This window comes from Penicillium psychrofluorescens, assembly GCF_964197705.1.
Source record: "Penicillium psychrofluorescens genome assembly, chromosome: 1".
Lineage (NCBI taxonomy): Eukaryota > Fungi > Ascomycota > Eurotiomycetes > Eurotiales > Aspergillaceae > Penicillium > Penicillium psychrofluorescens.
The window spans coordinates 2,677,781-2,699,719 of record NC_133439.1 but is presented as its reverse complement, the minus strand read 5'-3'; the positions used below and the strand labels follow the sequence as shown (position 1 = coordinate 2,699,719).

General features: G+C 38.3%; 3 protein-coding genes across 3 annotated transcripts; 2 read left to right on the top strand and 1 right to left on the bottom strand.

Moving 5' to 3' along the window:
- Positions 1-8,351: 8,351 nt before the first annotated feature.
- On the bottom strand, positions 8,352-8,839 carry PFLUO_LOCUS998 (uncharacterized protein; the record flags this gene model as incomplete). Its single annotated transcript, XM_073787512.1, has 1 exon — positions 8,352-8,839. A coding segment is annotated over one exon (488 nt), but the record flags the coding sequence as incomplete, so codon positions are not given.
- Positions 8,840-10,377: 1,538 nt separating this feature from the next.
- Positions 10,378-11,244, top strand: PFLUO_LOCUS997 (uncharacterized protein; the record flags this gene model as incomplete). Its single annotated transcript, XM_073787511.1, has 1 exon — positions 10,378-11,244. The coding sequence occupies one exon, from the start codon at positions 10,378-10,380 to the stop codon at positions 11,242-11,244; it is 867 nt and encodes a 288-aa protein (XP_073635092.1).
- A 753-nt stretch (positions 11,245-11,997) lies between these two features.
- Positions 11,998-13,578, top strand: PFLUO_LOCUS996 (uncharacterized protein; the record flags this gene model as incomplete). Its single annotated transcript, XM_073787510.1, has 1 exon — positions 11,998-13,578. The coding sequence occupies one exon, from the start codon at positions 11,998-12,000 to the stop codon at positions 13,576-13,578; it is 1,581 nt and encodes a 526-aa protein (XP_073635091.1).
- Positions 13,579-21,939: the final 8,361 nt, after the last annotated feature.

Sequence of the window (21,939 nt, the reverse complement as noted above, 5' to 3'; positions counted from 1 at the left end):
AACCTAGGTTAGATATATCTACTTCTATAGCCTAAGGCTATTAAGACTCCTTACTTTAAGGGTAAGGATATTATAGAATTCTTATACTAGTTTAAGAAGCTATATAAGAATTATAGAATTTATAATTAAAAGATAATCCTTAAAGAGCTCTTAGACTACTATATATACTTTATTTATAAGGAGTTTAAATAGCTCCCTAAGTAGAAGACTAAGGATTAAGAAGCTTTTATTAAGAAAGTAAAGGACCTTTACTAAGATTTAGACGTTAACTAGCTTATAATATTAAGGCCCTACCTCTATAGTTTTATTTAGGAGCGCTATCCTTAGGAGGAATTAACTCTATATTAGTATATTTAAGAATTTATAGTAATTTTAAATCGCCTTATTAAAGATAAGTATTTAGAGAACTTTACCTACTATATCTAGTTTATATATAGACTACTAAACTAACTAGAAGAGAAGATATTTACCTAAATAAATATTAATATTAAGAAACCTAATATAATAAGCTTCTTTAGAATTATAGCTATAGCTAAGGAATTAATTAAATAAAAGAAGTATATTATATAAGGTAAAGTAACTACTAAAGGGCCTAATAAACTTAAGCCTAAGGAGTAGTAGTAGCTTACCTATCTTTATAAGGATTAAACTATACTATTTACTAACGCCCTTAGACTAACTATAAGCTTAGGTATTATAACTCTACTAATTATAAGCCTACCTTACTATTAAGAGTAAGGACTAAACTCTATATCTAAAGAGATAGCTAAGCTAACTAAATCCCTATAAGTAATATCTCTAGCGATATAGGCCTAGATTTAGGCTTAGGGTCTCTATTAGTAACTAAACCCTATTATATTAAAAGATTAGTATTAGTATAGCCTACCTCTAATAGCTTCTTATATATTAAATTAGGGCTCTCTTAGTCCTTAAGCCTTTAATACTACTATAGACTCTAGCCTATAAAGATATTATTACTATAGGACCTTAGGGTACTATTAGCTATACTATCTAGAGTATATAAAGGATAGAGAATAGGGCCTAGCCTACTAGGATATAAACCTTTAAAAGATTTATATTAGGCTATTTAGGAAGAGAGGGCCTAAGGCTAACTTATATAGACTAACTCTAAATAGGGATCTTATTACTAAATAGTTTTATTAGTAGTTAATAAGAAAGGGGCTAAGTATTAGGCCCTAACTAAACGTTTCTTCTATAAACTATATATAGGCTATTTCTAGACTTACTACTAACCCTAATAAGGAGCTTACTAAGGCTACTAAAGGCGCTTATATTATAACTACCTTTAATATTAGGATAATAGCTAAGTAGAAGTATATAGGCTAAGGAGAATATACCTAAATAAGAAGCTATAAGGCTAATTAGTATACTAATAAGGAAGAGCTATAACTAGCTTTAGTCCTAATTAGACTAGAAGAGGGACCTAATAAGCCTATTATTAAGGCGGCTAATAATATTAAGATAATAGATATATTAATGTCTTTTGTAATAAAGAGGTTAGTAAGGGCGAAGCTAGCTATATAATTAAAAGGGGCTATAGATAAGGGTATAATCCTTAAGCAAATTATAAAGTAGAGGGTTAAATCTATTATAATTAAAGAGCTCCTTAGTCTTACTCTAAGACTCTACTAAGCTATCTTTTTAGTTCTCCTACTATCTATTAGAGAGCTAAAGCCTAATCCTACTATATAAGTTAATCTTATAGATACTTAGATCTTAGAGCTAGTAAGGGATTCTATTACTAATAAAGTTTACTCTCTTAATATTCTATTTATAAAGGTCTAGATAACTAAGAGCCCTATAGATTTAATTATTAATAGTAGTTTAGGCGTAAATATAATAAATTTAATAATTACTATTAAACTAAGGGTTAATATTAAGAATAGGCTAAATAACTATTATCTTATTAAATAAGGAGAGGGTTTAAGTAATTAGTTATATCTATAAAATACTAATTTAGATTAGGGATATCCTTATAAAGACCCCTATCTTTATAATAGAAAATATATAAACTAACTTACTACTTAATAGACTATTCGCTTATAGTATAGCTATAATAACTTAAGAGATACCTAATAGATTATATAAATATATAATCTTTTCGTCTAATTAAACCTAGAAGCTTAGTTTTATCGCCTATACCTTAAGGGATAATATATATTAATACTATAATATCTAGCTAAATAAGAAGTAGGGTTTTTAAGAAGTAGGCGCCTAGATAGGGAGGTATCTACTATATAGTATATAAGAAAGAACCTAGTAAATATAGCTACTATCGCTACTATAGGGGGAGGAAACTATAAAAATCCTAAAAAATATAATAATAAATATAGGGTTAAAGCCCTATTAATAGGGCTAATATTAGCTAAATAGATTCTACTTAGTATAAATAATAAACTTATAAAAGGGATAGTATTTAAAGAGTATATAGATAGCGATAATAACTATAATAATTAGGCGTATAACCTAGCCTTTTAATAAGCTATATAAAGGGAGTAGAAAAGATAAGATAAGATTTAGTAGTACTAAGGGGCTTATAATTATAAGTAATAAGAGAGATCTAGGTATCCTATTATACTAATAAATATAACATATAAGCGAAAAGTAGATAAGGTATTACTAGTCTAATTATCTAATTTAGATAGATTAAAGCTAAGAGATCTATTAAACTAGGAAGAGGTCTATAGGGTAATATATCTTATAAACCTAGCGCCTAATAAGTAAATAGAATTTAACTACTTCTTATAGCCCTATATCGCTATATTCCTATATAGTAAATAGGCGTTACCTAAATAACTAGATATAGTACTAAAGGGATCTAAATTACTATTAAAAGAGAGGGAGTTATTAAGGGAGCTACTTCTTAAGAGGGAGGGAGCTCTTACTTAGGGATAGTTATATATTAAGAGATTCTATAGTAAAGTAGTACCCCTATAATATATTTAAATAGTTAAATATAAAGTATAGATATACCTTAGCTTCTAAATACTATATACCCTAAATAGGGTAGCTACTAAAATACTAAAATAATACTTAACTATTAGTACTCTTAAGCGTAGTTATAGTCCTTATTAGAATCTATAGTTCTTAATTAAGAAAATAACTAGGTACTAGCTTATTAACGCCTTAATCCTAGTAAATAAATATATAATTTAGGACGCTAATATCCTACTAGATACTAATAAGTTTACTAAAGATTTTACTAGAATAGTAATAATATTACTAATTAATTTCTTCTCTAGCTATAATTAGATTACCCTTAACAAATAGGACTAAGATAAAACTACTATTATAACCCCCTTTAGATTACTCTATTAGATAATAATCCTTTAAGGAGTAACGAATTTAGTTACCTAATTTATAAGAGCTATTATTATTATCCTTAATAACTATATACTAAAGAAGTATTATATATTCCTTAATAATATTAGTATTAAGGGACTAAAGATAAGATATAATAAAGAATTCGCTATACCTAGTATTTACTAATATATCTTAGAGTACCTATAGAATTTAGACTACTATCTAAATCTAATTAAACTTACTAATAGGACTATCTTAGCTAAAAAATCCTAGTTCTACTAACTAAGGGTTATAATTATTAGTTAGGTATATAATTATAAAGGTAGATACCTAGAAGAGGGGAAGGTTATAAAGCTTATAAACTAGTCTATCCTAATAAATTACTATAATATCTATATATTCCTTAGACTAGTAGTCTTCTTTTAGATTCTTATTAAGAAGTTTATAATTATCTTAGAGCCCCTCTACTAAATCCTAAAGAATAAGAATAGTTTTACTTAAGGAAATAAATAATAAGAATCGTTTAACTAACTAAAGTTTATTCTTATAACTAGACCTATTATCTACCTAATTAACTATAATACTAACCCTTATATTATCTTTATCTATATTAATATAAGTATAAAGGGCTAAGGGGCTATTCTAAGCTAGGAGTTTAAAGGGAAGAAGTACCCTATATAGTATAAATTAGGTATCTAATTAACTACTAAATCTAGATATAATACTATAAAGTAGGAGTATTAAGGCGTTCTTAAGGTACTAAAGAAGTTTTAGTCTTAGCTCTATAAGATATACTTTATTCTAGAGATAGATATAAAAACCTTAGTTACTTAGCTTAATTATTTAGTAACTAATCTTCTTAGTACTCTTATTACTAATTAGATTACTTAGATTCGCCTCTTTAACTTTAAAGTTTAGTATATCCTTAGAGTAAAGAATTTAGTAGTAGATAGACTTTCTTATTAACCTATAGTATTAAGAGAGCTTATTATAGAATAGTATAAGGTTAATATTAATAATTATATTATAGCGTTAGTTAGTACCTAATACCCCTATATTAATTATTTAGTACCTACTTATAAAGTATATTACTTTTTATAGTATATTAATAATATAGAAATTCCTAAATTATATATCTTTACTAATAGATACTTAAGCGAATTAGAAGAGATTACTTAATATCTTATAACTATAAGATAGCTACTTAATATATTAATCTTATAATTTAGTTACCTAAAGAAGAAAGCTTTAGACTTTCTTATTTAAGATTACTACCTCTTCTATTATAGATAGAATTATAAGTAGTAAAGCCTACCTCTATACTAAGTTATAGATTAGAAGGAGAAGAAGGAATAACTCTTAAAGGGGGTCTATAAGGAGCTTAGCTATAAAGGGTAGGAATTAATTTATAAGGTACTCTAGTAGAGATATTAATAAGATAGGATATATTTAGCCTATTTAGCCTACTATAAGAGCTACTTTACTTATAATATAAGGCTACTAAATTATATTAAGGAACTAGCGAATTTAATATACTTATTATATACTTAGAGAAAAGTTACTTTAGACGTTAGGAAGATACTAAACGATAAGGGGTATACTATATTTATATAAGTATATAATAATCTCTCTAGGTAGATAGAAGGTTAACTACTTTAAGAAGTAAATATAGAGTCTATCTACTAGTTCTTATAAGAGGAAATCTTCTATAAATAGGGTATACCTTAGGAGATTATTTAGGATAATAGTCTAGAGATAAGGTTAGCTATTACCTATTTCCTATAGAAATACTATATTAAGGGCCTCTAAATCTCTATATATTACGCTCTAGTAAATAGAGGGATTAAGAAGTTAATCTAAGTAATAAAGAATATTATTATAAAAGGGATAAATAGGATAGGTAGGAACTAGACTACCCTATACCTAATAGTATTAATAGCTAACTAAATAACTATAAACGAATCAATTAGTATATCCTTATACTATTTCCTACTTAGTAAGGACGCCCTTCTTCTAATAGAGATAGAGATCCTAACCTAAGGCTCCCTACCTTAAGAAACTATTTAGATATAGGAAGAGCTTTTTAAGATATAAACTTACTAACTTTAGTACTATAGTAATAACGTAAAGGAGGCTATACTTTAACTATAGTAATAATAAGAGTAGAATTATAATAACTTTAACAAACGCTACTAGCTTTACTACTACCCTCTTTAGGAGAATAACCTAGTTCTCCTCTATAATACTATTTATAATAGCGATATATATTTAGGAAATAAGCTTTATATATAATAGTTTAGCCTATACTAAATTAATAAGGTTAAGAATAATAGTTTATTCTAGCTTAAGGAGTTTAATAGGATACTTATCTATAAATTAATTATAGGAAATAGGCTTAAGTACTTCTTTTTCTAATAAGGGGAGGAGAGCTTATAGAGTAAGCTTAGTTATTTAGTATTAATCCCTCTTATAAGTAAATAACGTTAGTAAGGGGACTTAATAAGGGAAATAGTATAAGAAGATTTTAAGGATATATTAGTAATAAGAGGTAGAGATAGAGGTAGGGGGATAACTAGAGGGATAATAAAGAGAGTAAGGAGAAGAGCTAGAATTTAGTAGAGGAAGTAAAGCTATTAAGGAAATAGGGGAAGGGAGAACTTATAAAGGAGAAGAAATAGAATTATTTAAATTATTTAAATTTCTTTATACTATTTATCTAATAATATAGATTATAACTATATAAAACTAACTAAGTTACTTATTCTAACTATAATTAAATTAAACTATATTAAAGACCTACTAATATAGAAGACCCCTTAGATAAAAATATTATTACTAATATTATATATTATAATAATAGGTATTAAACTATAATTTAAAACTAGATATAAACTAGTAATTACTAACTTCTTTAAATAACTTACCTAATAGTTTAGTATAGTAAGCTTAGTACTACTTAAGATCCTACTATAGTTAGGCTAAGGCTATATTTATATAACTACCTATTACCTAAAGCTAAGTTAGTAAGAACTCTATAGTATACTCCTACGTTAGTAACTAATATATAGATTTATTACTAGGCGGCGTAAGGAGAATACTATAGTTAATAAGAAGGGCTATAGTACTTAATACTATTATAATCCTACTTAAATAGGTTAGGATAGTAGGAGTTAAGGTAGTAGTTCTACTATATTAATAAGAGGGAGCTATATATTTTAACTAATAAGAAGTACCTAACTATAGTACTAAGTACTTCTTAGTTAGTATAGGTATAGCTAGGGCTAAAGAAGTAGTATTTATTACTTAAGATATCTAATAGGCTAATTAGTAGGCTAGGGTATTTATATTTAATATAGTAGGTATAAGAGCTAATAAGATAGTTAAAGTCTCTCTATTAGTAGATTCTATTAATAAGATAATTAAATTTAGATAGTAAGCCTACTAAGGGAAACTTCCTTTAGTATAAAATAAATAGGTTATTACCTAATAGTAAAAACTATAGTTTCTATATAAACCCTCCTAAATAGCTTTACTATTACTATAGATAAGTATAGTATATAAACTAAATAGACTAGACTTCTTTTAATAGGTATTATAAGCTCTACTAATAGGCGCTATCTTACTAGTATACTAGATATATATAGCTCTATACTAGGTTATATTATAAGCTATAGCTAAATCCTAATTCTTTTAATTAGTATTTCTCTAAGGGGTTATTTATATAATATTCTAATTAGTATTTATATTATTTATAATAAGATTTAAATTACTATTAAGACCCTTATAAATAGCCTCTTTAGCCTCTTTAGTAAGCTAAACTTTAGAGCTTAATTAAACCTCTTCGCTATAGTTTACTATAAGATTATAATTATTATTCTTTATAATATTACTATAGCTAGCTATAACTAAACCCTTAGGGCGTTCTATATTATTATTATTATTATTATCCTTATCTTCTTTATTAGACTCCTTAGGCTACTACTAGGCCTATTTAGTACTAACTAGCGTAGTACTAGATATAAAACTAAGGAATATTATTAGTATTAGAATATAGGGTAAGGGATAAATAACTTACCTAATATACTTTATCTAAGGGAACTTATCCTTATTAGGGCGTTTATTCTTAGGCGTAACTAACTTACTTACCTCTTTAGTAAGAGCTTTATCTAGGGAACTAATAAATAATAAGGGTAACTCTAGTATAGGGGATATAATAGGTATTATAGCTATAATAAGGGGATTTAGAATTAATAAAATTAATACTAAAGAGAAGTATAGGTAGGAGAGAGAGAAGTATAGTAAGGGGAGAATTAAATTATTTAACTAGAGAGAATCCCTACTATTAAAATAAAGAAGATTATAGTCTTAAAGGCTATCTTTAACTAATATTTTCTTTATTATTTAATTACTTATAAATTAACGAAATAAGGTAGCTTTAATCTAAAACTAATAGGGACTATAGATAAGGACCTATTCTTAGACCTATCTTTATTTAGAGATACTATCTTTAAAAATTAAAGAGATAGAGCCCCTATAGTAAGAGTCGACTAATAAGAAGAAGTTAGGGGATAAGGTATATAGACTACGTTTAGCTAACTAATTAGGGCGATTATATAGCTAGGAGGGAATAACGATCTTCTAGGCTAGATTTAACTTATAACTAGCTAGGGAGGGATATAGCTAGGCTAGCGCCTAGTGCCTATATAACGATATAGGCCTTATAGGCGAGGCATTAGTATGATTAGGGGGACAATTCCTATAGTCTAGATTTCCTACTACGTATAATATACTCATTATTTAATTATATTTAGGAGTTTAATTACTTTATTATTCTATTTAGTCGTAGTATTCGATTTAGTAGAGAGCCGAATCCCCTAGTTCTCCCGTCGGTCTACTAGCTTCGACCTAGCGCGCCCCTATATAACGCTTCCTACTCTAATATATTCATTAGACTAGTCATTTCAAAAGTAAAACTATGAGAAGGTTGAGTTACACGTTACCTAGTCTAGGGTTAGATTGATATTTACTCTTCCTTCAGTGATTTCCAGCGTCCCAGTAAAACCGAGGTGAGGAAAAAGACGAAGACCATGTCCAGTCCTGAATCTTTGATGCACCGGATGAACTCTTCCAGGAACAAAGTCATTACACCGAAATCGATTCTCGTATCACGCCTAAGGGGCGAGAAATAAAACTCATATGGAACGAGACTGTTGCCATCAATCATCCAGGCACAAGGTAAAATTTGGCCTCCGGTATGGTTGTAGCCTTGCTGGTGCTTCCAGGGTGTTGATATATTATTAAACTCCACCAACTTCTCCTCGCCTGAAAGATCAAAGTGACGGTGCAATAGACCAATCCCAAGAGCCGACTCCAATTTATGCTGGACGATTAAGGGTCTTAGGACATTGTTGACCAGGTCGGGGCCACCTTTGGAAATGAAGCTGTCCTGCGCATGGTGCAGGTCAGGCAAGGAATTGAAAGTTCGAGTGGTGTAAGTCTCCTCAATATCAGCCATGGTGAGTACAAGGCACAATGAGATAAGACTAAGGACGATGAATTAAGAAAGTCCTGAAAACTCAGTTTTGATTGAAATCTTCATGAGAGAAAACCCCTAGGATAGGATTCAGAGAGAGATTCGTCTTCGAATAAATAGTTTATATCCGAGGCCAAAGCTCATTAAGATTTGGTTTTATTCAGCCGTAGTCGTTCAGTGACTTCTACGTTGTTTGCCGGTCCACCATTTCGAGACCTTGTAGCATGATATCTGTGATAGAGCTCCCTATTCGAGGGAAAACTCTCGATACCCAGCCGAGTCTATAGGCAATCCAGAATGGATAACTGAGGCATAATCATATCTCATATACCTAGTATCAATCCATTCTATATCTTGGCTTGGATGGTTGCGCAGAAGGGGGCGCGAAATGGTGAAGCGGGTGAGGCCCACCTGGGGCCTTCGGTGGCTTGAGACGAGACTCGTGACCGGTGGGTGGGACCAGGGGTAACTGACGTTCATTGTATAACCATAATAGGACTTCATACGAAGGTCCTATAACAGAAGTCCTATAATAGTTATACTTAGCTAAAGCTTCGTAAAGCCTTATACGTTAACTACCTTTCTGTTCTACTATATTTTCCCCTTTTTATGTTTTCCCCCTTATTTATTCCTTTTCTCTTTAACAAATCCTTCTTATACATAGGACACTCTATTAATTAATACAATTTGGCTTATTCCCTAACAAAGAGTAGAGGGCGGAAGGGGTGAGTTTTGCCTAGGCATATAGCGTTCTTAGCTAGTCAATCTGTAGTATCGTTTCCTAGGTTATTATAATACCCTAGTACCTATTAAAGGCGAAGCGCGATGCCTTTAGCTTAGACCTCTATAGCGGCTTAGAGGCTCGCGTGAACGATCTATTATCTAGATTTGTTCCTTGCGTTTTGAGTTGCCTGTAAGGCTAATCTACTATTATATAGGATTGTCGCTATTTTTAGTCTACTTCCTAAGCTTCTAAAGAGTTAATGGGCCAGCTTAAACGCTATACTAATCGCGTAGAAGATGCTAATGAGCTCTGCTACATGAATCGACTACTAGTCTATTAGTCCCACTTAGACCTATTGAGATTCAAAGGTCTCTAGGTTGTCGTCAAGTGCCACAACCGCAGTACCTAGGTGGCCCTCGCGTGTACTTCCGGAAATCGGTGTCACCACCTACTCTCTTTCATTGTTTCTCGAACCCTATTGCCAAGATACACTAAACTACTTTTAGAATAAAAGAAATATTTCTGGTCTCGACCTTGTATCGTAAAAATACCGGACTATTATATTCCCCTCGCCTGTGTTTATTACCTGTCATAGCTAAACACCTGCTACTGTATTACATCCCTAACCAGAGCGACTGCAAGCCATTTCTTTTAATGGGGGCCAAGTGGTAGATAAGAAATTGAATTTTCTGTATATAGAGACCCAATAAATAAATGGAAAATAATCCGTCCACAACTCTTCTGACTTGATATCTCCCCCCCCCCCTCCAAAAACACTTGAGAAGAATCGCACGGCATGCCTGAATTGGAGTATTCCTCCGACAGCGCCCACGCCCAGGCTAGTTTCCGTCTCGCAGACGGGCTGGGATATGCTCTTCAACAGAATCACCGCTCGGTCATTAGACTGAACTTACAACACTTCCTTTGGCGCCAAGTATTTGGTTTCCACATTCATCCTTCCGTCCCCACAGATCTCGAGATGATTGTTGATGTGGGTTGCGGGACTGCCTTGTGGTTGATCGATGTTTCCCGCCAATTCCCCCACTCCCAACTCGACGGGCTCGATATTGATCTGACCCAAGCCCCCCACCCGAAATGGCTACCCGCCAATGTCCATCTTCATTCTTGGGATATTTTCACGGACGTGCCCGCGGGCTTAGAGGCCAAATATGACCTCTTGCATGTCCGACTTCTCGTGCTAGTGCTTTCTGGTCTGGATCCCATGCCCGTGTTACGTCATTTTTTGCAACTGGTCAAACCAGGCGGCTATCTCCAGTGGGATGAATTAGATACGGTGAATATGAGTATTAAAAAAGTGGATCCGTCCTTGAGCGCTCCTGCGTTGCAAGAAATCAAGGACGCATCGCATGCAGGTGGACGCCATGACTGGGTCTTGGAATTGCCCCGTCTGCTAATCGAGGCCGGGTTTCAAGACGCTAAGATTCACTTTTACGATGACCCGCCCGAATTAGTCCGTGCGTTTAATGATCAACACCTCTTGACAATGGAGGAGTTCGCGACCAAGTTGGCAAGCAAGGGCCAGACGGAGGCCGCCACTCGATTTACTCATTTGGTGCAGTCTGCTTATCAGGAGTGTGTGAATGGCGCGGCCTTATGCTTTCCTCGTGTGGTGGTTGTGGCGCGACGGCCTATTTCATCCTAGAGCGCTGATGCCCAGGAACAAAGAGACCCTTCGTCAGACAATCTTTGGCTCGACTATTTCCTATCAATGTTGAATTAAAACCAAGAAACTCATTGAAAACCCAGATCAGGAGTAAATCTGCTAGTCAGAGAATAACCAACACTTTGAACGCGAGTAGCGTCGCATGATACAAGACGTCTTCGAAGCCCCTGTAGATATAGCCCTGGAGCCTGACGGGACTATTTGGTTTTATTTTAGATTAATTCTCAATAATCAGCATTTCTCACGTGATTCAAGCGCCCACTTTCACACAGCTTCTTGAGGTGCACAGATGTGCATACCACGCCTGCGGAAACACAAATGACAAAATCCATAAAAACAAGACCAGAAATAAGAATGGGGAAAAATGGAAAACATACAGCTGGACAGTGTTACAATAGCAGATATTCAACCGAAAGCAATAAGGAGCTAGTTCTGATTCTGTGCCCTCCAAAAAGCTGGGCTTGGTACCATCCGCCAAAGGCATCGCAAAGTGAAAAAAAAAGCAGTTTCTGCCACGCACCAGGGACACTCAAATATCATTGGGGAATGGATGAGTCATGTGATCGTCCCCCTCATGAAAGGGACCTACCTGTATTCTTGTTTATCCTTCTCTTCCCGCTCCTCTATCTTCCCAAATACATCAAGGGCGCCAGTGCCACAAAAAAATAACTTGGGCATTCCTCTGCTTGGCTTAATTTCTTCACCCCATTTCATCCAGCTTATAACACAAATATGCAAACTCGAATGTGCCCTGACGATGTAGCCTGGGAACAAGCCGAGGAAATATCTGACAATTGGCTGGCTCAATTTCTCAAAAATGACGTCTTGAGACCGATCGGAAATTTTGTGCTCGATCACAATGAAGGCATTGGGACCGAGTTTGCCATACTCAAAAAAGGCTCTTATAACATCTCGTTGCGATTGAAGGACGAAAATGAAGCCACGATTATCCGTTTGTCGCAGCCCGGTGCCGTTTTTTTCCCTGAGGAGAAAGTCGTGAATGAGGTTGCTATGATGCGGTTTCTCACGGACAAGACATCAATACCCATTCCTTTTATTCACCACTCGGGAACAAAGAAGGAGAGCCCCCTCGAACTGAGTCCATTTATTATAATGGATTATATCGAACATGAAACGAAAATGTACGACGCCCTCAATACTCCGGGATGTCCAACAGATGAGCGCGGAATTCTGGACTCGGCTATCGACGAAGATCGACTTGAAATGCTATATGGGCAGCTAGCGGGTATCCTGCTTCAGCTTTTCACTCCCTCCTTGCCTCGAATAGGATCTCTTAGCCAGATCGATGACTTCACCTGGGAAGTAACACGTAGGCCTTTGTCTATGAACATGAATAAACTTGTCCGATTGGGAAGCTTGCCTCGATCGAAACTTCCCGATCTACGTACTACATTCACTACAACTTCGTCATATGTCGAAGCTCTCGCGGACCTTAACATGGAACATCTCGTACACCAACGAAACGATTCTGTGGAGTCCGCAGACGACTGTCGGCGGAAATTTGTGGCAAGGCGGCTTTTTTGTAAGCTTGCCAGGGACAAGCGACTCACCGATCCTTTGCTCGAGGAAGGGCCCTTCAAAATATGGTGTGATGATTTGCGCCCGGCTAATGTGCTCCTTCATGAGAATTTGAAAATTGCCGGCGTGGTAGACTGGGAGTTCACATACGCAGCACCCGCTGAATTTTCTTATGCGCCGCCTTGGTGGTTGCTTATTGAGAGGCCTGAGTACTGGCTAGAAGGCCTTGAGGACTGGACAAGAACGTTCGATTATCGCCTGAAGACATTCCTTAAGGTGATGACAGAGTATGAAGACAGCGCGATCCAACAGGGTCGGTTGAAAGAGGACCAGCGGCTCTCCGGCCATATGTGTCAGAGCTGGGAGAGTGGGGATTTCTGGGTTATTTATGCAGCGTTGCATAGTTTTGCCTTTGATGTAATCTACTGGCAGAAGATCGACCCACCCTTTTTCGGACCTCCTGAGAACCCTGAGGGAGCATGGAAAGAAAGACTCGACCTCCTGGATGAAAAGGAAAAATATGAGATGGAACAACTGGTGGCGCGGAAGCTGAAGGAGATGAATACCAGGATTCTGGCGTGGGACCCGGATGAGTATACTGTGGCTTTTAGCCAGCAATTAAAGAGACAGAGAGAAGAAGCAGATGAAGCGCATACTATCCACAAGGCTGTGGACAACGAGGTGGAGAATAAGGGCAATGAGACCGGAACCTCCGGTTTCTCGGAGACGCATACATTAAGTGATAAGCTGGCCGCCACCCATTTGTCTAACTAGTTCCGGTCACTGTCAGAATCGAGTCATCATGAGAAAAGAAGATACAGTCGAAGTTGAAACCAGATTCCCCTTCCTACACTCACGGGTTCTTTCCTGAGCCCCAACCTGAAACGCCCTATTCCCTTTTCGGTTACATTCTTAAGAATCCCTGCTTAGTTATATTGTATTAGATGTCAATAGAAAATAAGTCATCGTAAGATTCTGTAACGTCATAATAGAATCTTATGGAATTTTCTTTGCAGAAGGACTAAACAAACGAGAGCATCTGGCAATATAGCAAGATTGGTGTCTCCCCCTCCCTTCTATTCGTGACTTTGACCTACTAACGGATCTATCGCTTTGCTAACCATAACCATTTCTTATTTCCTCCGCCTCATAGTAGTTCAATAAGCTTAGATGCTATTTATGTACTACGTTTAATCCCGGACCTTCTTCCCTCTACATAGACGGCATTAGTGATGCTACCTCTCGTATCACTCTTGTTTAGCTAGTAGCCTAGATCATTAACTACGTTAGGACCGTCATCGATGCGCTAGTTCAAAAACGCAAATTACTTACTGCGTTTATTTAGGCACGAGGCCTCCTCTCCACCCTAGTCGAACTCACAAATAAGGTCGAAGATGAAGACTAGTCATATACCATCTAGAGCTTATCGGCATCTAATAGCCTATTATCTACGTTCCGGGAGCTTCTAGAGCATATAGCTAGAAAGCTAGGTGTAATACCCCTTAGTTTTAACATCGCAACTATCCTTCGTCGACTCTAGTAGCCGTTTGATCAGACTAGTCTTTAAGAAATGATTATTTCCCTTGAGAAGCTTAAGTCACATTTACTCTTAGCCATAGCAAATGACTACATTCGGCTTTCTAAGGCAATTCGGAATAAGCTCCACTAAGTTTAAGGATAGCTAGCTAAAGCTACTATTCGCGCCTAAAGGCAAACTATAGTCTCTCTTTCTAAGGAGCAAGAGCTCATTGTGAACTCTCTATCTTTAGGAAACCTATAGGACGAGCTAGATAGAGGCAAGGTCATAGAAATAAGGGCTAGCGCTAAATAGTTTCTATAGCACAAAAGCTTCAAGCAATAGCGCAGCGCGAACCCTATAGCAAGCACGTTAGTGCTCATAGGCCGTCCGGGGTTAGGCAAATCATTAATATGCTAGGTGACTCGATTCTTTCTCAAAGCCTAGCATTAGTCAGAAATTGACGTCTGCGTCGCCTACTTTACCTTCGGTCTTACACAACGGTCGCGAGGGGGAAAACTCAGCTAGTCTCTAGTGCTATCTAACATCGTAAAGCAGATACTATTAGAACGTCCGTATCTCATAGAGCACGTTGTAGCTCTAGGAGTAACAGGCGGCCCGCTATCCTTAGCGAAGAGTATTGATCTGATCAGTCGAGCCCGGCGCGACCTCAAGCGATTCTATCTTATACTCGATGGGCTGGACGAATTAACCAGATCCATGCACGTAGACCGCTACATACTAGCGCAATAATCTTTGAGATTCATCCGTCTATTGGGTCAACACCACTGCTAGGCTAAGACCATTTCTCGACCACCCGAACTCGTGACTCATGAAATGCCTTGTAGACCGAATCATTAAGTACGCCTCATAGTGAAACCCTACGGATTTAAGCACCATTGTCAATGCTCTTGGCCTAACACTACGGGCTAGGCGCCATTTTCTGGCCCCGCCGCTTCAAAATACTAAGGAATTATAGGCAGAAATAAGAAGAAATTCTGCTACGCCATGAGATTTTCCTCGCTGTGGCGCGCGGGCCAGGGCACGAAATTCCATTTCTGCTCATTTACACAAGTGTCATAAAATACAGACCATTGTTGCTACGCTTTCGGCTCTAGTTTCAAGAGTCTTCACCAGGAAGCAAGCCATCTATAGACCAAGATTCCCAGCTACCAACAGCATTATTCCATGGCCAAGCTTCTATATCCACCACTGGCCGTGGTAATTCAGCCATTGTCTTTCGGCAAATAGTCTCGATGTGAAGACCTCCGCCATTCTGATTCAATGACGAAATCGGAAGGATAATCTCAAATTCGGGATCTCGGTCCGTGTCATGTAAAATTCGAATATCGCTTTGTGCATTTCCACCCATCGTATTGATGTATCTAGTCATCAATGCTGTGTTATATTCAAAGGGCTTGTATTCGCAGTCATCATCGTAGGTCGCAAACGCGGGCATTCTGACTTTTGCTGCATTTGCGAACGCATATTTATTTGCGGCGACGAGGCAGTACCTGAGTTGGTATTAGCCCCTGCCTTTGCTCTTCCCATCTCATCCTAATCTTTGACTTATAGTCGATTTCACTCACTCCCTTTCTCCCGAGCCTTCCCACTGTCCGAGACCCGGCGTCAGGTACACACCTTTACCGTAAGCGGACGCAATTTCATTTGAGTATGCAGGGTCCCACACAAGGGTATTTCCAGCAGCTTCATATGCTTCGACTTGTGCCTAGATTGAAAGAATTCAGCGAAGAAATCAAGACCAGAGATTGATTCAGTCCTTACTCGAGCTACTGTTCGATAACCAATGCATATTTTCTCCCCAAAACTAAAAGCAGAGGCAAGGGGAAATATAAAGATCGATACCAGCCAAACTATTATGACAGCAGCCATAATGCAAGAAAGCTTCTTTCAAAAGCCAGCGTACAAGGACGGAGGGAAGGGTGCGACGTGTTGTAAAGTCTTTATGTGTCAACACCGCGTGCTACTTCAGGACATTTGGTCTCCTACTTATATTTCTGCCTAGTTAATTAGTTAGTTGCTATCTAAATAAGTCATTTGGCTTTCGCCCGCCTAAAAAGAGGGCAGATTCCTCCTCCCTTCCTTCACTCTGATGAGCCATTTAATCCTTCATATGGCCTGGGTACGCCAATTTCTACCCCTGACGTGAATTTTACCTAACTGACGCCGTCGACCGCTCTCTAGAGACCCTTAAACTCGTTGGTCCTTTTCATTGACAATGGTGCTTAGATCCGTAGGGTTTCACTATGAGACGTACTTAATGATTCGGTCTATAAGGCATTTCATGAATCACGAGTTCGGGTGGTCGAGAAATGGTCTTAGCCCAGCAGTGGTGTTGACCCAATAGACGGATGAATCTCAAGGATTATTGCGCTCGTATGTAGCGGTCCACGTGCATGGATCTGGTTAATTCGTATCATCTTCAATGTCAATATAGTATCACTGCCCTTTTGTTCTCGGTAAACTTTCGCTTGATCTGGTCCTCGCCGTCTTTGTGTCCTAGGGAGGCAGGCTCGCTTGTGAGGTACGTTACCTCACAAGCATGGGCCTTGATTGTATTACCTCATTTACCTCAGACCCATGGAAGAGCGGGGTAAGGAAACTGCGCATAAATAGCCTCGTTGGGACCCAGATTAAAAAGTCCAGCAATCAGTCTTGGAAATATTAGTCGCACTTGAAGCCCTACTGCGAGTATCCATTGCCCGAATCTATTACAACCCACATGTGGAGTGCAGGGAAGCACTCCCCACAGAGATGCCTAGTTCGTGTTAGTCTCCCAACGATAGATGGGTCCTTTTGAACTGTCCTTTTGAACTGTGCACCCGTGGGAAATTGCAAGATTTCGCCCCAGCCCCTTGTTTTGAGTTACACAGTAATACCCGAATACAAAACTTGGAGCTCTTTAAAGAAGCGGTGGCCCCCAGCCAAGACGAGACGCTTCCGATACGCAATATGGTAAGATGGCACAGCCCCTTTGCCCCGTGGCCATTCAGTGGATTTCTAATCAATTAGGACTGAGTATAGATCACCCAGAGTCCTCTTTCATGTCCTCCGCCTCGCACCAGCAACACAACCCACCTCAATATTACCATTGTCCCTTCTGTAACCCAGGACAAGAAGACCATGAACACATATATACAACACTTTCCCGTTTCAAATACCATATCAATATGAAACACTTTCCTCGGGATTCATTCAAGTGTTCAGAAACGAATTGTTCCTGGTCCTCACCCCGAAAAGAAAACCTCATGTTCCATCTGCGATCCACCCACGACCTAGCACCCACCACAGAAGGGATGGATATAACCCAAAGAAGAAATTCCCCCCCATCAGCATGTCCCCTGTGCGAGCAGAGAGTTGACACTTGGGAAAATTTTTGGGATTGTCTCAGCAGTCACTGCTCAGGCATCGAGGGTGTTCTAAGGAATTGTTGACTTAAAATGATAATTTTACTTTGCCATGGCTGGTTTGGCAGGATTAAAACACTGCGAGTAGGGGAGGCTGGAGGTGGAAGAAGACCCGTGACGGAGTGGCTTCACTATGATAAACGTGTCACAATGGTTTATTTATTTATTATCTTTTTAGAAAGCAAAGGGTAATTAGGAGGCACGTTCGCGAATGATTTCAGCAGAATCTAAGCCTTGCGTCCTTGGCTAACATGCGTTTTTGGGACGTGTATGGTTTCTCTCTCATATTGTTTGCTTACTATGCTTGGGAAGTTGGGAGAGGGTCATGTATTTCTCTGAATCCTGCAAATCGATCAGTCCTTCAATAAATCCTGTTTGAATCCGTCATCTTCTTATAATGTTGCTATGAGCCTTCAAAGGAGCATCGAGCTGACGGAAACCAAAAATGACAAGACTAGGAAGCAGCAACGGAAAACGACGCGAAATACAAGTCCCCTAGTAGACCTTTCGAGAAGAGCTGGATCTGTATGAATTGGACATTCTCTGTGAGATGCCTCCTCTCAAGTGATTATTCATCGGCCTGGTGGATGATGTTCTCCTCTCGGGTTTGGAATTGAGCTCTGTCGGCTCGAAAGATTTTCCTTGACACCAACGATTGGAAGGCCTTCTCTCGCGATTTTATACTTATTGTGACTTTCCCGGGCATGAATCTCGTTCAGTGGGGCCAGGAAAGAGTTTCTCAGTGTAAATTGGTCAAGGCGATTTCGAGCACGACTGTAAAATGTCCACTAGTATTTTACTAGTTGGTCCATCTGCCGCATCCTGATCACCTGGTCTCCCATTATAGAAACTTGGCCTCCCTGGGACGCCTGGAATGCAGAGTTTTTCCGCTTCTCTGCCCCTATAAATACAGCATGATAGATAGACAGAATACCATCGTTCTCATCATTGTCACATCTGACTACCTGGTAGTTTTACTAGTGAATACGCCTATTCCGCACTTCAACACTTAAGAATCATGGCTAAGCACGGTCGTCCCCGAGACCACGTGACCAACACGGACTGGTGCTCCAAAAATTTCAGGTATTTTACAGGGGTCATAGATGATCTGCAGCCCGCAATTTACAGGGGCCATAGATGATTTGTAGCCCGCAATTTACAGGGGCCATAGATGATATGCAGCCCGAAATTTACGTGATAAATTTGCTCCCCATGAAATACTGTATCTAAATCCCGATGAACTTTTTTGCCAGATGATATCCCTAATAACTAGCGCTAGCTAAGAGTCTACGTTTAAAATACATGTATGACTGTGTACGTTTGTAGATGTTCTATGATTGGTTCATTCGTACTATCACGAATGGGTTTACCTGCGCACGGCCCATTTACATCGAAGTCTACTGTATATCGGGCCAAATCTACGATAGTTTGAAGATCGTGATGCCAACAAGGCGCTAGAGGGTTGCCTATAACGCAACTTCCCCAGGCGAAGGAATCAGGCACACGCTCTCAATTATAATATGGACGAGGTGAACTTTTAGCAGATGGACGTCAGTAGATAGGTAACTAGCAGGTCTAGCCGAGCTCCAACAAATCCATATGATTTTAGTTCTTGCTCATATGCTTATCGGCACCATCCAGTGGCTAGAACAGCGATCCATTACAATTTCAACGGCACTTGACATGAAAAATGCACCGAGAATATTGAAAGTTGATTTTGACGGTCTACATTACAAATAGTATGTGGGTTCATTAGGATAATTTCTTTCTCATGTTGGACAATTGTACAGGATACTGTTTCCATTGCAGGTCACGCCGGGACGATCAGGCTTGAGCCGATGATCCTAAACACGCTGGTACTGCGAACCGCAAAGTTCGTATTCGCTATCTGTGCGAATTGAACTGTTCCCTTGTTTTAACTTATTCATTGGTGAGCCGGAGCCATAGGTATAGTGCTTTCCAGGGGTATTATTAGTCGTTTTGCGGGCGCCTGAGCAGAAACGGAGTAAAGGCGCGTATGTCGGGAAGCAGGCGCAGAGAATTGCAGTACCAAGCTGGACACTCGACGCGACCATGGCTGGGGCAGTCTGCATAAATTCAGGGTTCGACGGAACCCAGATATAGTGCAGTCTTACCATGCTGACGATGCAAACCCTGGAATTCATTAGAACAAAAGATTTGGTTATTGCAGGCGCTTGTAACTCACATTCCACCCAGGAGAAGGATGCCACACACTGAATACTTTTGTGCACTGCGTAGATTCAGTTGGCCGATCATGAAGGGTGGCATCGCCACCATGGCGACATCGACGAAGAGGTTGGTGAGCTCGAAGGCAAGGGTGAGCTTTCCACTTGACATGCAGTATTCGGGAGAGGCCATGGCATCCCATAGCATATGGACAGGATGACACTGAAAGATGTATAGGAATGTGAAGACAATCCAAAATAGAACCACAAACCCCACCATAGCGTAATTCAAACGTCTAAATGGAATTGAGATTCCAAAAATCGTATGATAGAGCGCTAAGATTGATAGTTTTGCCGTAGAGACTGTCGCTATGAAGAAAATGTCGCAAAGGTAAAGTGTCTGTAAGTGAAGAATGAAGTTTATTAGCTCTGGCTTTAACATCTGAGACTGTAATGTGAAATGTATAAGAGAGAGAGAGATGTCGATGTCTGGAAAATGGAAATATTGATGCTATTCGGAATGGATGATGGTGGTGGAGAATAAAGAAGATGCGAGGATGGATGATGGTGGGATGTTGGAGATAGCGAATATAACCCAGATATCATATCGGACTGCTTTGTAGACCTTACTTTAGCCATTGCAATTCCCCACGTAAGACCACCGTTCGCTTCGTTTGTCTCTATTTGTATAACGTCGAAGGTGCCAGGCCCCGGCCCGCTGACGACATCTATATAGATGTTAGCTGTCAATTTTGAATGCATAGGAAATACGGACCAGACTTACAATTGATAATGCTGGCACTATAAACAGCCATGAATGCTAAAGATAGCCCGATTAATCCGTCCGATATCATCAGGCTTTGTTTCGCGGATATTCGAAATATGAACCGAAGGATAACCGCGAGCGCCCCTATTACCAGCATTGCAATAGCCGCACCCAGGTTCTCAGAACCACTTGGACTGAGAAGCTTCATGTTGAGGTAGATGAATGCGGAATGATTGCAAGATCAGAGCAAGATGTAACCTTGGAATCAAAGATTAAGACTTAAGTAGTGGCCAAAAATGATGGGACACAGCTTCGAAATCAAAGAAGAATAGCACGGAGTTGTGCAGGGGAGAGGGGAGAGAGCCTGGCAAGAACTCTGGAATGAGTATGTCTAGGTGGGAAGCAATTTTGGAAATAAGAACTTGGTGACTTCCTTGACATTAATGTTTGATAGGGGCACTTTGGCCCCCCCCCCCCTCCCCTCTTCAGCCCGGATCAATGCAAGTTAGGTTTCATCACTTCTTCCAAAGGTTGAAAATTTAGCTCTATTAAGAAAGGATGTGCGGACCTGCAGCGGCCCCCATTTACATGTATTCTCTTTTCAAATGTTGGTTCATGTGCAGTGTCCGATGAAGTTCGAGAGGGACGAATTTGACAGAATTAAAACATTTATTTCTTTTGCGCTTGTTGTGACTAGTTTTCATAACTCCCTGTCGACAAGATTGAAGAATTATTAGTCTGCTGTACTACGTTTGTGCTATGTAATGTTTCTTTAATACGGAATATCTGTATTTCTACTGTTCCGGGTTAGAAACTGCGTGGGCACATGAAATGGCCACGCGTTATGTTCACGGTCGGCCAGCCTAGGTACTGAGCAATATTAGTCTCCAGACTCTTTGCCAAAAGCGGGGTTAGATATTTCCTTCGTCCATTTTTCGAAAATCGAATACATGTGGCTACAGAGGAGAAGCACATGAAGGCTATGTTCTGTTGTGCATTGAGAGTTGAGAATTGAAGACGCTACGTGTGGATTGAAAGGTGCAATCAATAGCGATAGACATTTGGTAGATAATGATAAGAACATTCACCGTGACGTCCACCTAGGTATGAAGGCTACGTTTCGTCTATGAACTACATTCCTATATCTTTTCAGTACCTCAACTCGGAAGATTTAAAGCCCGTCAGAGAGCCATAACTTAGTAACATTATGAATATGAAATGAAGAAGAAAACAACTAAG